Source organism: Aulonocara sp. 'chitande type north' Nkhata Bay, linkage group LG7 (genome assembly GCF_057382095.1).
Source record: "Aulonocara sp. 'chitande type north' Nkhata Bay isolate Kocher_YH1m ecotype deep benthic linkage group LG7, A_spYH_male_GT1.1, whole genome shotgun sequence".
Taxonomy (NCBI): Eukaryota; Metazoa; Chordata; class Actinopteri; order Cichliformes; family Cichlidae; genus Aulonocara; species Aulonocara sp. 'chitande type north' Nkhata Bay.
Genome location: NC_141350.1, coordinates 50337306 through 50349878, shown reverse-complemented (window position 1 = coordinate 50349878; position 12573 = coordinate 50337306). Strand labels below are relative to the sequence as shown.

The 12573-nt window shown below is 40.8% G+C and overlaps 1 protein-coding gene across 1 annotated transcript; it reads right to left on the bottom strand.

Moving 5' to 3' along the window:
* Nucleotides 1-621: 621 nt before the first annotated feature.
* Nucleotides 622-7483, bottom strand: LOC147326120 (guanine nucleotide-binding protein subunit alpha-14-like). The gene is made up of 7 exons (XM_086301081.1): nt 7171-7483; nt 4707-4891; nt 3455-3609; nt 3159-3287; nt 2357-2486; nt 2107-2260; nt 622-1433 (listed from the first exon to the last, which is right to left on the bottom strand). The coding sequence occupies exons 1-7, from the start codon at nt 7289-7291 to the stop codon at nt 1243-1245; spliced, it is 1065 nt and encodes a 354-aa protein (XP_086157207.1). The 5' UTR covers nt 7292-7483; the 3' UTR covers nt 622-1242.
* Between the last annotated feature and the right edge of the window lie 5090 nt (nt 7484-12573).

Genomic DNA, 12573 nt, shown 5'->3' with positions numbered 1-12573 from the left:
TTATGAAGTGGGTGCGCTCTGAGGTTTCTGAACTACTACTATTCACGACAAGTGCGGGACTGCTTTTAATGTCTGACAGTTGATTTGTGAGCCCCAGAGAGCTGTTTGCCCTCAGGGTGACAAAAGGAGCTGTCGTGGCCAGCTCCGTGTGCAGATAATATTCATAGGATTCACCACATGCTTGAAACTATTGTCCAATCAGAAGCAAACAGCTGATGCTTGACAATCCACTGATTCTTAGGCTACTTCTAATGTTTCCTTCTACGTTAGCTCTGAACTGTTCAACCCTTAAAACACAACACAGGAGAAATCAGCTGGTTCCTAGATATCCATGCCCAAACACGCATTTCTCTAAACCTGGTTGAAAGCCTGTTTCACTTACCAAAGTTTAATCCCAAGTAATTAGGACAGGAAGACGGAGATCAGCCTGTCAGACCTCATTGTTGACCATTGTATGGTACAAAGGTTATAATCACACTCAGTGTAACCACGCCTGACGTGAAGGTGTCTGGGAAAACTGCCTTTAGTTAATCACTGTCAGCAGCTGCTGTCCTATAGCGTGAGATCAGTCATAGATTTCTGAACATACACTTTGTTCTTTATATATATTTTTAATTACTTTTGTCAAAATAAAGTTCTCTATAAAATGACAACAATGGGGAAGCAGCATGAATCAGTTTATAGAAATACATATTACATGATTGTGGTTTTAATCATTTTAGAGGCAAAACGTTTGTTAAAAGTATCCTAATACAATAATGAAAAAACAAATTAAAGCCATTGTAGTTTCCCCCCACAGTGAGGAGCTACAATGTGGCCCATCCTGCCTTACAGGATGAGGAGCTGTAAGGCAGGATGGGCCACATTCCTGCCAGACTTTGTAAAACGAATCTGATGCCGTGTGCTTATTCTCCATCAAACAGTAACAGAATGAAAGGAACCCTGTGTAACAATTCAAGATAACATTTTTCTCCTATAGCAGAAGAAAAAAATGGGCTTACTTTACCAGTTATGATAAAGTGGTGTCGCAAAGAAAGACAATTGCTCCCTGTTACAGTCATGAAATAAATGCACCTTACCTGACACTGCTGCCTAAATGCCTCTCTTTGATGTTTTTGAACAAGCAGCTGACAGCACATTAAAGATTTTTTTTTTTTTGTCTTTTTAAAAATGTTACAACATGATTACGACCAGTGTTCTTGCTCTCCACAGTGAAACCATCACTTGGTCCATTAGCCTCTGTCATTCGAGGTTGAACTGTTCCAGGTTTTCTTGGAGGAGTGTGTCTTTGACTGATTTGAACACAATCCGGATGTTCTCCGTGTCTGTAGCGCAGGTGTAGTGCGTGTAAAGGGCTTTATGACGACCAACATGCCGCTCCACATACATATTTAAGATGAACTTTTTAGCTCTTTCAGCATCTTGTCGAGGCCCTGTGTGGGAGAAAGTGGTCAAAATTAGAAAAGCCTCCTTGCTCACTCTTTCACAGTTACTGTTTAATACAGTTTTATACTCTCCAGTGTGTCTTAGTTGAGACTTAAGAACTAACTCATTCTTAATAATTGTGCTTATCATTAACATCAGTCACAATATGCGTAGTGCTCTATTGTGGACTTTCACAAATCGATCAGTTGTCATCTTCACAAATCTTTAATGTCTTTAATTATCAAATATTTGACAGGGTGCATGCTGGATTGATTAATTCATGTACAGACAGTAATTTAAAAAATGATTAACACAGCTTGTCATTGCTTCTGTAGTCTAACAGTTTAAATACATAAATATTGAATCCAATTTTACTTTATACAAATAAATCAGAATAAAACTCACCTCAGTCACTTGATATTGTAAGGTAAAGACCCTACAATAATATAGAGAAAACCTCAACAATCAGAAAACCCCCTATGAGTAAGCACTTGGTGAAAGTGGGAAGGAAAAACTCCCTTTTAACAGGAAGAAACCTCTGGCAGAAACAGGCTCAGGGAGGGTCAGCTATCTGCTATATTCAAGGCTGACTCACTTCATGCCAGTTATACTCAAATATAGTTTTGAACACAGTTATGGTTGTTCTGAAGACATGCAGAGCAAACTGGGGGCATGCTTTACCTGTGTATTCTGGAAAGTAGGAAGCTAAATGCGAATGCTGGATTTTCTCCTCTAGCAGGTCTGTTTTGTTCAGAAAGAGGATGATGGAGGATTCTTGAAACCACTGCCACGAGGTGATGGTCTTAAACAAGGCGAGGCTCTCCTGGAGTCGATTCTGAAAGAGGGGCGACAGGCTTAAACGATGAACTGTATTTGGACAAGGTTGGACAAGAATCAAAGAAAGGATCAACTATAACTATAATGACCGTACATCGTTTTCACTCTCATAGAGGACCTGATCGTACTCGTTGAGGGCTGCAAGGAATATGATAGAGGTGACATTCTCAAAACAGTGGATCCATTTCTTCCTCTCAGAACGCTGCCCACCAACATCAACCATCCTACAGAAAGACAATGAAAGCACTAAAGGTTCATTACTGAAGACTGAAGAATTACTGAAGAAGGAACTATATTTCTCTACTTTCTCGCAGAGAGTTTTCTAAGGGGACTGACACTCTCTATATAAATGGTCTTTAGCCAATACAGGTTTCAACAGTCAGCAGTTCCACATAGCGACACAGATGATTGAATTTCACATGTGCACTGGGACCTGCAGAAGCTGTGAATGCAGCTCTTTTGTTGTCTGCAGCTTATTCTAAACACGACTCGAAGGAAAACTTATTACCGCCCACTTAGTTCAAATTAACTATCTTTAGTCACTTCAGTAATTAGTCTGTTTTGTCACCGCAGTAATAATGTGTGTGTGTGGACTGCGAGTACACCGTAACTGTTTCCATACACATTAAGAAGGTAAGTACCGGATGGGTGCTGTTAATCAAATGCACTTCATTATTGATCATCAGCAAGAGGGAGTGCCAGTATAAAAGCAGAAGTTTGGCAGTTTGCTGGTCTGGAGCATTCCACAAATCTCAATAAACTGGAGCAACATTGTAAAGACTTCTACAAGCTGTTGAATGGTTGGGTACACTGGACTGCGAGTCATGTCAAAACTTTCTTTTTCACAGGGCTGTATATCTGTCTAGATGATGTGTTAATAAAGTATGATATCAAACCTGAAGATGTTTTTGGAAAATTCAAAGGGATACTCTATGATGCCTGTGGTGGGCACCCTGACCCTCAAGATGTCCTGCAGGGTGGGGATGTACGACGGGGCTGTGATTCTGTCCAAGTCAGTGAGGTAACTGAAATGTTTACAACAACACATTAAGGTTAATATTCTGAAATATTAAACAGAAATCTATGCTTTTTACATGCATTGATTTTAGCAGAATGAATCCACACTATTACAGGATTACAATAAACGGAGGAAATTAATGCAAGATAAAGATGTGAAATATAAAAGTCTTACTATTTTGCAGAGTCTGATATCTGGAATTCCCTTCTGCGCTCATAGCATCTTTGAACACCGTGATCGTTCCAGACTCTCTTTATGGCGTCCACTTGCCAGGACTCCAAAGTTGACACATAGGTCAAGTCCACTTGGCTCAGCTTCTCCGCATACCCCTGACAGACAGATACACAGGTCGTTTCACTTCTTCAGTACACGTTCAATACAATGACCGCTGTAAAAGAAATCCCACTAGATGGTTTTTGTGAATTGCAAGAGATCGTTTTTAGGCAATGTTTCCTTTTTTTTACTATAGTTCTCAAGAAGAACCAGATCTACTGCAATGACATGATGTAGAAAGATTAATTGTCTGTAGAAGTTTTTGATTACTAAAAAGTAACAAGCTTGAATTAGCTTTTGTTAAATTAAATTTGGTGCACACTTTCATGTCCCCCAAAGTTTAAACTGTAATAACTTCTGTGATCCCTTAACATTTGTCCAATTATTTTGCAGGATAAAAGTTTGCACCATCTTAATATCCCTTAGTTATGCCATTATAGCTCCAGGTTGCAAATGTATATGATATAATGAGCACCCCTCCTGTCTTATTCTCGCCTTTCCCCCCCTTTTTGGATCCATGTATTTACTGGTATCTTGTCCTCCAGATGTTTCTATTATGAGCCACACAGTCACTGAGTGTTTTTGTTCTTCATTGCTCATATCTTGTTTTGTTTTTTTTTCACACACCAACTGTTTCTAGGCAGATGGCCGCCCACCCTGAGTCTGATTCTTGAGGTTTAACAGAAGACCCCCACCTCGCCCTCCCCAAAAAACTCCCACGTGTTGTGATTTGCCACTGAACAAACAGAATTTAATATCGAAAATAGCTCAGCTGGTCAGAATTTGTTGTCTGTCCACTGCGGCAAATCGGGCTGTGTGGATTTTAAATCACTGATAGTGACATTTAGATTGTTAGTTTATCAAAAACTAACACTATCAGAATTTTTTTTCAACCACTTTGAAGAACCTATCCTAAAGTGGCCGCTTACAACCCTGAGTGAGGCCTTACAGGAGGTTCACCTTGTGGTCAGAATGCACACACAAAGGTGCAGGCCCCAAAAGCAACTCACAAGTTCCTGCAGTGGAAAACTGTCTATTTATATAGCCTGCATGTTACAATACTAGTATTATTTCTAATTTGTTTTTCTCAATGTAACTGGTACGGCAAGCTTTCTCAAACGCCACATAAAAGTTTAAATGCTTGGTTTCTCACAATGTTCTGGTCATGGAGGTAGTCAATGTGAAGAGTCTCCATGGCGTTGATCATCGCCTGGATGCCCGCTATGATGTTCTGATACACCACACGAGTGAAGCCTTTCCTGTCAGTGTCATTGTATCCTTTGCCATGGATGATCCTCATCTGTTTGATGAAAGTACTCTTCCCACTTTCACCAGTCCCTGGGCAAACGAGATGAATGAAACCGAAGGATGAAAAATGGAATAAGATCAAAGCAATGCCAGAAATAGGACATCTGTGGCATGCGCTCAAAAAAAAGAAATAATCTCAACATCAATCAGCTGCAGCTCAACAGGAGTTTGGCAACAAAACAACAAAAAAAAATTGCAATCTCTGAAGCGTTATAATATTTCCAGAAAGTAAGGTTTCCAGGTTAGAAGACCTTTTTTTTCAATCAAGCCTGGGTGTGTGTGTATGTGTATTGTGCGTTTCTTCATTCATTTGTATCCCCCCATCACCAACATGATTACTCTGATTTAGCACAGCATATAGGAGTTGAACATTATGCCCATACGCTCGGTTTTATTTTCATCTCACTGCTTTTGCACTACAAAAAAGCATGACAGCAGATGGAGAATTAAGTTGAAAAGAAAACAAAAAGGCTATAAACATTATGAATTAAATATGCACTTACTTTTTATTCTGCAAATAACAATGTGCTGAATACTATTTTGGGACAGAAAGTCTTTGCCAGATTCCTGCAACTCAACGTGCCTATCAACAGCGATGTGTCCTTGACTGAAACAGTGATCTGCTTCCTGCCTTCTAGTTGTAAATTACTCTTGATAAGGGTGTCAGCTTAGGGCCCAAAACGCCTAGAAATGTTAACCATTAGTCTGACCTTTACAGGGGGATATTGTTCTCCAAACAACTCAAGTTGAAGTTTAAAGTAGCGCTGACCTTTAAACAAATCCCTAATGTCTAATGTATTGTTTCCAACATAATCAACAGTCAAGCTTTGAAAAGTGGCCTGCTTGGCCGTTTTGGTTCTGGAGAAAACAGACCACATGTCATTTAATGAGGTCACCGTGGCTGTCAAAATATGAAACCTGAATACTTTGTACTAATGAAGCAGCAGTATGGTTTCATTTTTAAGAGGAGACTGCAAATGATTAAGGCTATCTGAGAGATTCATCAGAACATCACTATGTGAAGAATGCGAGGAGTAAGCTGTAACTGGCGTGAGGTGACAGCACAGCGTAAAACACATACCAAAGCTTTGTTATCTATTGATCCAGAAAACATTGGTATTTGCACCTGATTCACCTTATTCCATACCTCCGATGTTAGTTTCCCGTCAATTTAGGAGGGCAAAACTACACTACAAGCCAAGCATTTGGTTTTTGTGGTGATTTCCACAATAATCAGATGGAATGACATGGAATATGATCCAAACATTCCTGCTCCATAGTGGAGGAATTCTATGACTTTGGTCGTTTTGTTTCTGATGTTTTCAGGGAAGTGCTTTGACAGACATGTAATATAATTTATATAATTATTTTATAATCATATTGAGATCATTTTAAATTGTTTTAGTTTCCAACGCATTTATTTTTAACTTTTATTTTTTATTTGTTGGTTTTATTAATATTTAGCACTTTGAAACTTTACTTTGAAAAGTGCTTTATAAATACAGATACTGTAAATATAGAGCATCGTCATCAGATAACATTTTATTCTGTATTATAGGCTGCATTATTCTCAGTCTAAGGACTTTGTTTTAATGCTAACTATCACATGCTAGCATACCAGTAGCCTACTACGATAAACTAAGATAGTCTACAGTTCAAATACTGAGGATATCCACGCCAGAACATAAGCAGAAACCAAACTCTACTCACTGTGGGGCTGTAAATGGAAGGCTATTTTCCTGTATATTATTATTATTATGTAATTCTTTATTTAAACAGGTCTCATTGAGCTCGAGATCTCTAGTTCAAAGAGAGACCTTAAACGTGTTTTTTTTTTTTTTTAAAGAAGGAAAAACGAGATACAGACATATAATTACACTCCACATTAAGAAAAACCTGTTCTGGTTAGTCTAATTCAGCATTTCACTCCCTTAAATACAGATTAAACTGGAATGTGAACGTTATTATTGTTTTATATAGCACACAATGTCCAGGTTGTATGAGAGTTTCTGGGTGGATGAATGAATCATCACAGGGAATTCCTTTAACGCTAAAGGTTGTTTCTGTTGAGCTGTTAAATCGCATAAGCCTCAGAAATATAACTCAAACGTTCACTGCTATGATCAGAAACCCTGTAATAATAACATTTAGCCACAAATCTAACAAGTGTACACTGTAAAAAAAAAAAAAACAGAAAAAATCAAACTAACTAAACTTATTTAAAGTTTCTTTGTTACTGAAGACATATCTGTTCATTATGTTCCAAAGTTCCACTGTGGACGTGTGTTAGTTAAACACTGAGCTCTCACCTAAAAGCAGCAGCTTCAGCTCCCGTTTAGACGCTAACTTGTCCCGTCGAAGCTGTCTCTCTATTTCTCTGTGTATCCTCAGTCTCTCCTCGTCCTCTGGAGACAGGCAGCACTCACCCATTGTTATCCTAGTTTACCTGCTGCTCCCGGTTCAGCTACAGACAGCAACTTTGTAAAATTTATACAGATTTTTTTCTTTTCTTTCTTTCTTTCTTGTTCTTGTCAGACTTGCCAAGAAAAGTTACGTCTCGGAACAGGTGAACTTTCTGCAATCATTCTTCCTGCTGGGGGATCCAGTTCAGGTGCATTTCACATTCCTGCCGTGCAGGAGAGGCGGGCTCTGACTGAAAGGCAAGTTTATCCACTCTGTCCCTGTGCACCTACTTACAATACACGTCCATACTCTCAGGAGCCTGCTGAAAAGTTGGAAAGTCCAACTGGGAGGCAAGAGAGGAAAATACGGCAACTTCGTGCCAGAGTGACGGTAAAGTACCCGAAAGCATTAAATCCAACAAGATCAAGGTTCACAGGTGAACTTTGTGACGCTTTGTCTCAAACACACGTTAAAGTGTTTATCATGATTTAACCAGTTAAACCCTGAAATATGAAAAAATTGCCAGTAAATTGTATTTTTTTTAACCACATTGAGCTATCTGACAAATTTGTTTAAATAAAAACAGTTCATATCTATAAAAAATTATTTCTATTTTTTAATAGCTTATAAATATATAGTGCATTTTTTGATGAAATGACGACGAAGTCTCAAAAAACTCCCCAAATAGCCTACTCTATGTATCAAATATGATACTATAGGTGTAACTGTGTCGAGGCTGATTCATGCTGTGCTTTCAATAAGATCACCAAACGTGGTTACTGTGTTTTTTCCATGGATGACACTAAGAAAAGCACAGTCTGCTTAAGACAATGAGTAAACACATGGCAGGGAACCTGCACATACAATAGCAGGACTTTCCCAAAGTGGAATCAGACAATCAGACCTTTTATCTTTTTTTTTCTTTTTTTTTTCTTTTTTTTTTTTTTTTGGCTTTCCTCCTAAAACATGACTGCGATGTGAAAAAAGGGACTGTAGGAGCCATTTTTTGAGTTGTTACCTTATGTGTGCCGCTAGGGGTCACCTTTATTGCTTTACGGTATGATGTGTTCATGTGAATGTGAAGGTAGACACACGTAATCAGCACCAGGTGTTGTTGTTCGGGAGGCACAATCACTTTGTGACCGGTTGGATAAAGAGAACTGTGGAATGATAAATACAACTGAAGGAAGAAGAATAAATATGTTAAATGGACAAGATACGTACGGCTGGAGTTATAGGACTGTAACAGATTTCATTCATAACAGTGGCATCGCATCACCCCCGTCAACCAACACCTCAGTGGCTTAAAGTGTAGGCTTAGCCTCTGCAGGGACTATCCACAACACATGGTTGTAGGATATTTGGAGTGAGTCATTTTATTTCATAACAGAATATTTAAAGTTTGGGGATTTGCATTACTTTATTCAACATGATAAATAATGAAACTATTATTAATGACTAGTTTATTTCTGAGAACTAGTGCTTCATGTTGAGGCTTAACGCAATTTGATTAATTTACAAAAGGCAGAATTTCGTGAAACTTATTGCGGAGCATGAGCCAAGAAAAAACCGGTCAAAATGTTTCCCATTAATCTGAGCTCAGCATTATTGGAGGATACACTAAAGTAGTGCCTTTCTACAATGGCCTTCTCTTTATTTCTCTATCTGGCCTGAAATAAATAGATAAATGAAGTTGTATCTTGGTGCTGTAATGATTCATAAAATTTGTCATCTACTTTAAGCCTAACGAAAGGTGATGCTACGTGTCACTGATATTGCCAAAGTCTAATGTGGCTTTTCCTTTTACTCAGTGTAAAAGGGTAATCTGCACCGTCTCATAAACCCTGTTCGTTTGCATTCATGAAGGCATCTTTCGGCTGCTGACAACAGGGCTGACCTATGAACTGGAAGTTCAGTGGCTGGCTTCTCTAGTCTGTATGTTGAAGCATGCTTGGCAAGATACTGAACCCCGAGTTGCATACAGAGTGTTAGTGAGTTTTCAAATGTTAGACAAAGTGCTCAGCATAGATAAAAGCACTGCATAAATAACTAGGTGAATGAGATTTACAGTAAAAAGTGCACTCAGTGCTCAACTTGAGTGGAAGGGTGCTATGTAAGTACCAGTCTATTTACCAACGATACACCTACCTCCTTGTGAGTTCTCTTACTTTGGCTAGAAATTATGAAGTTTTTTGTTGTTTTTTTTGCCTGTCCTGTTTGGCTCTTTTGCCATCAGAATTATTGTCTAAAGGTGAAGAAAGATGCCCAACGGATTTACTTTACCAAATGGACCAACCCAGCCTTGCCGTAATGGTCTATTTGATTCACCTTTTATTCTTTATTTTATTTTATTTTCACTTGCTAAATACGGGACAGACTTGACTGGGGAAAAGAAAGGGGAGAAAGAAAGAGGGAAAGAAAAACAGCGGGGAAGAGGGACGGGGATAAAGGGCAAAAAACAAAAACCAACAAAATAAGCAGACAAAAAATACATAAATCAATCACCTGGATCACCTGTTGAGAAAGAAAAAAGAGAAAACAAGCAGAAGAAAAAAAAGAGCAACATAATAAACAACATCATGATGATCTATGTGAATATAACAGTAAATACGAAATATTAAACATTATTGTGCAGCACGTAAAATCGACAGCGCACAGTGTGCTTTGAGGTAGGAGCCAAAAAGGGTGTAGTTTGTGTGTGTGAGCACCCGTGTGTACACCTGTGAGCATGGACGCGCTTGTATTAAAAGGTTCCTTCATGTAATGATCTGTTAGAGGGTGTGGGGAGCCACAGCCCCGTCCTCCAGGGCATGAAGCAGGTATGGAGGAGATCAAGACTCCAGACATCCAGAGGCCCCCAGAACACAAGAGACCAAGGAAGACCAACAGAGGGGCAGCCGCGCCACTGTCCCAGAATGAGCTGAGGAGAGTCCCAGATGAGGGGTCACTCAGCAGCCGCAGAGCAGAATCCAGGGGGGGTTGCAGTGACGTGCCCGTGAGCTCCGCCGGCAGCCAGCTGTGCCAGAGAGACCGAGCCCCAGGCCGAGAAGCCGAGGGCACCCCACCCCCGAAGTGGCCCGAGCAAGCCCCAGGCTCCAGGCCCCAACAAGCAGCCACCAGGAGTGAGCCAGTCCACCCCTGGACACAAAGAACCACCAACGCACCGATGTCTGAGGGAAGTGGTGGGGGGAGATAGGCCTCTATACCTTGGAGGGCCTGAGATCCCCAGAGAGGTGGCGTCTGATACCCAACCTGACATATAGACACAGACAAACAGGCACACACAGATACAAACATCCATTCCCACCCTCATGCTCTCATATGCACTTACTCCACACTCACCCAACGTGGAGACAGACATAAAGAGACGCTGTACACACGATCACACTTCCCAAGCGTACTCTAAGCCCCACATCTAGGTACCCTTGCCCCTGGGGAAACTGCACCCAGACCCAGGTAGTGTTACCCTTTTCCCTGCGGTGGGGAGATGCAGACCGCCTCGACTCGGCAGCAGCAGGGAGCCCCCATATTCCAGACCCCAATCGGATGGCCAACTCCTCCTCCCAACCCCCCCGCTCCAGCAGGTCGCAGAGAACGGGGGTGTGTGAAGACTCCAAACCTCCCTCCGCCCGCTCATATGTAGTTTTGATGCATGTGTGTTCTAAGGTGCATTTAAAACCCAGGAGGGCAGGGAGCTACCTGCCAGAGAGCAGCAGGTAAGCGCATAGCCCCCCCTGATAGCCCTCAATGTCTACATGTATTTAAAATTGAGAGGTGGGCAACGACACCAGGGGTGAGGTGTACACCCTGATGGTACTTTGGATTCCGTGTAGCGTGCAAGGTCCAAGGTCCTATATGTATGTGTTATGAGAGTGTGAGTAATGTGAATGTCTAAGTTGTGAGATAAAATTGAGGCACAGGCAGCCGGAAGGGGACAGAGGGGGGGGATGCCTCCCCTGCACACACCTTTACCCCAAGGCCCTGCATGTGTGGGTGATTGTGGTGGAGCAGGAAGAGGGAGGCAGCTGGAGGTGGGGAGGGAAGGAAGGGAGGGGCAAGTGACCCCTCCCTGGGGCCGGCTCCCTCGCCGACCCCAGTAGGCACCCCCACACTCTGCAACCCGCCAGGGAAAGGGGGCCCAGGCCCATCCGGACCGGGGCCCAGTTCGGCAGCGCCGCCTGGCCCCACAGAACCCGGGACAGCCCACCCGACCCCACCACAGAGAAAACTGCACCCACTCCGTCATCCACTCATCTTTTTTTCCCCTTAACTATGGAAATAATGCTGTCATTATGTGCTTCAGTTCCATCATCTTCCAACTTTTTGGTGTTGCTGAGCCAGTGCTTTCCTTCATTTTATGTAGTTGATTGTGGATTTGGCCATAGACTTTGCCATTTTGTCAGTTTTTTGTTTTTTTTTACTTCCACCCTAACAAATCTTTTCACATCTCTCTGAATCCCATATTGCACGCCCAACAAAGGAAATCAGCTCTTGATATTTCATCTGTTTAATTTGTCATGAAATAGCAAGGGAACAGGCCTCCACGATTATGAAGCTGTATATGTTATCTCATTATACAATAATATTATATTTGAATAAATATATTATTGTGACTGTGGCTCAGGGAGTAATCAGTTGCTGGGATGAGGCCTGGCTGCTCTTGTCTGCACGCCAAAGTATCCTTCGGCATATTAATGTTAGATAGAAAGCACTTACTTGCATGAATGGATGAATGACATGTATAAAGTGCTTTGAATGCTCATCTAGTATAGAAAAGCTCTATATTATTAAATATACTATCAGCCAATTGGCTAAATCCCTTTTAACCCTCTGAAAATGGGGAAATAGTGTAAAAATGGCTTTAATTCCTAAACAGATCATATCAAGCCCCTTAAATATAGCTGGAAGTCTGCACCCCAGTCACATCTTCACTGTTTGCTTTCAAATCTAAAGTGGTGGTTGAAATTTTGCCTGGTGATAATTAATAAATAAATAAATAAATACAACTGTCAACTTCTACCTCAGCATAATATACAATGGACACCTAACTCTACATGTATGTCTTTTATTAAGGTCATGCAGCCATGATTGGCCTAATGATGCTGTGACTTATTTATTATTAATGTTAAAACAGGTAAACAAAAAAGTAAAATTAGTGGAAATCAGCTGTGAATCATTCGCATTTTTAAATGTGGAGATTTTTACTGGGAAATCTTTCAAATCTTTCCTTAGCTACAGTCCTTGGGCTCATTATTTTGACTTGATGATGTTTTAGGTGAAATGTAGGATAACGGTTTTTAATTCATGTT

Coding starts and splice junctions, on each gene's coding strand:
- LOC147326120 (XM_086301081.1), bottom strand. CDS start 7,291: ATGGGTGAGTGCTGCCTGTCTCCAGAGGACGAGGAGAGACTGAGGATA. Junction 3,288..3,454: donor ATATCAGACTCTGCAAAATA/GTAAGACTTTTA, acceptor TAAACATTTCAG/TTACCTCACTGACTTGGACA. Junction 1,434..2,106: donor CTACTTTCCAGAATACACAG/GTAAAGCATGCC, acceptor TCTCCCACACAG/GGCCTCGACAAGATGCTGAA.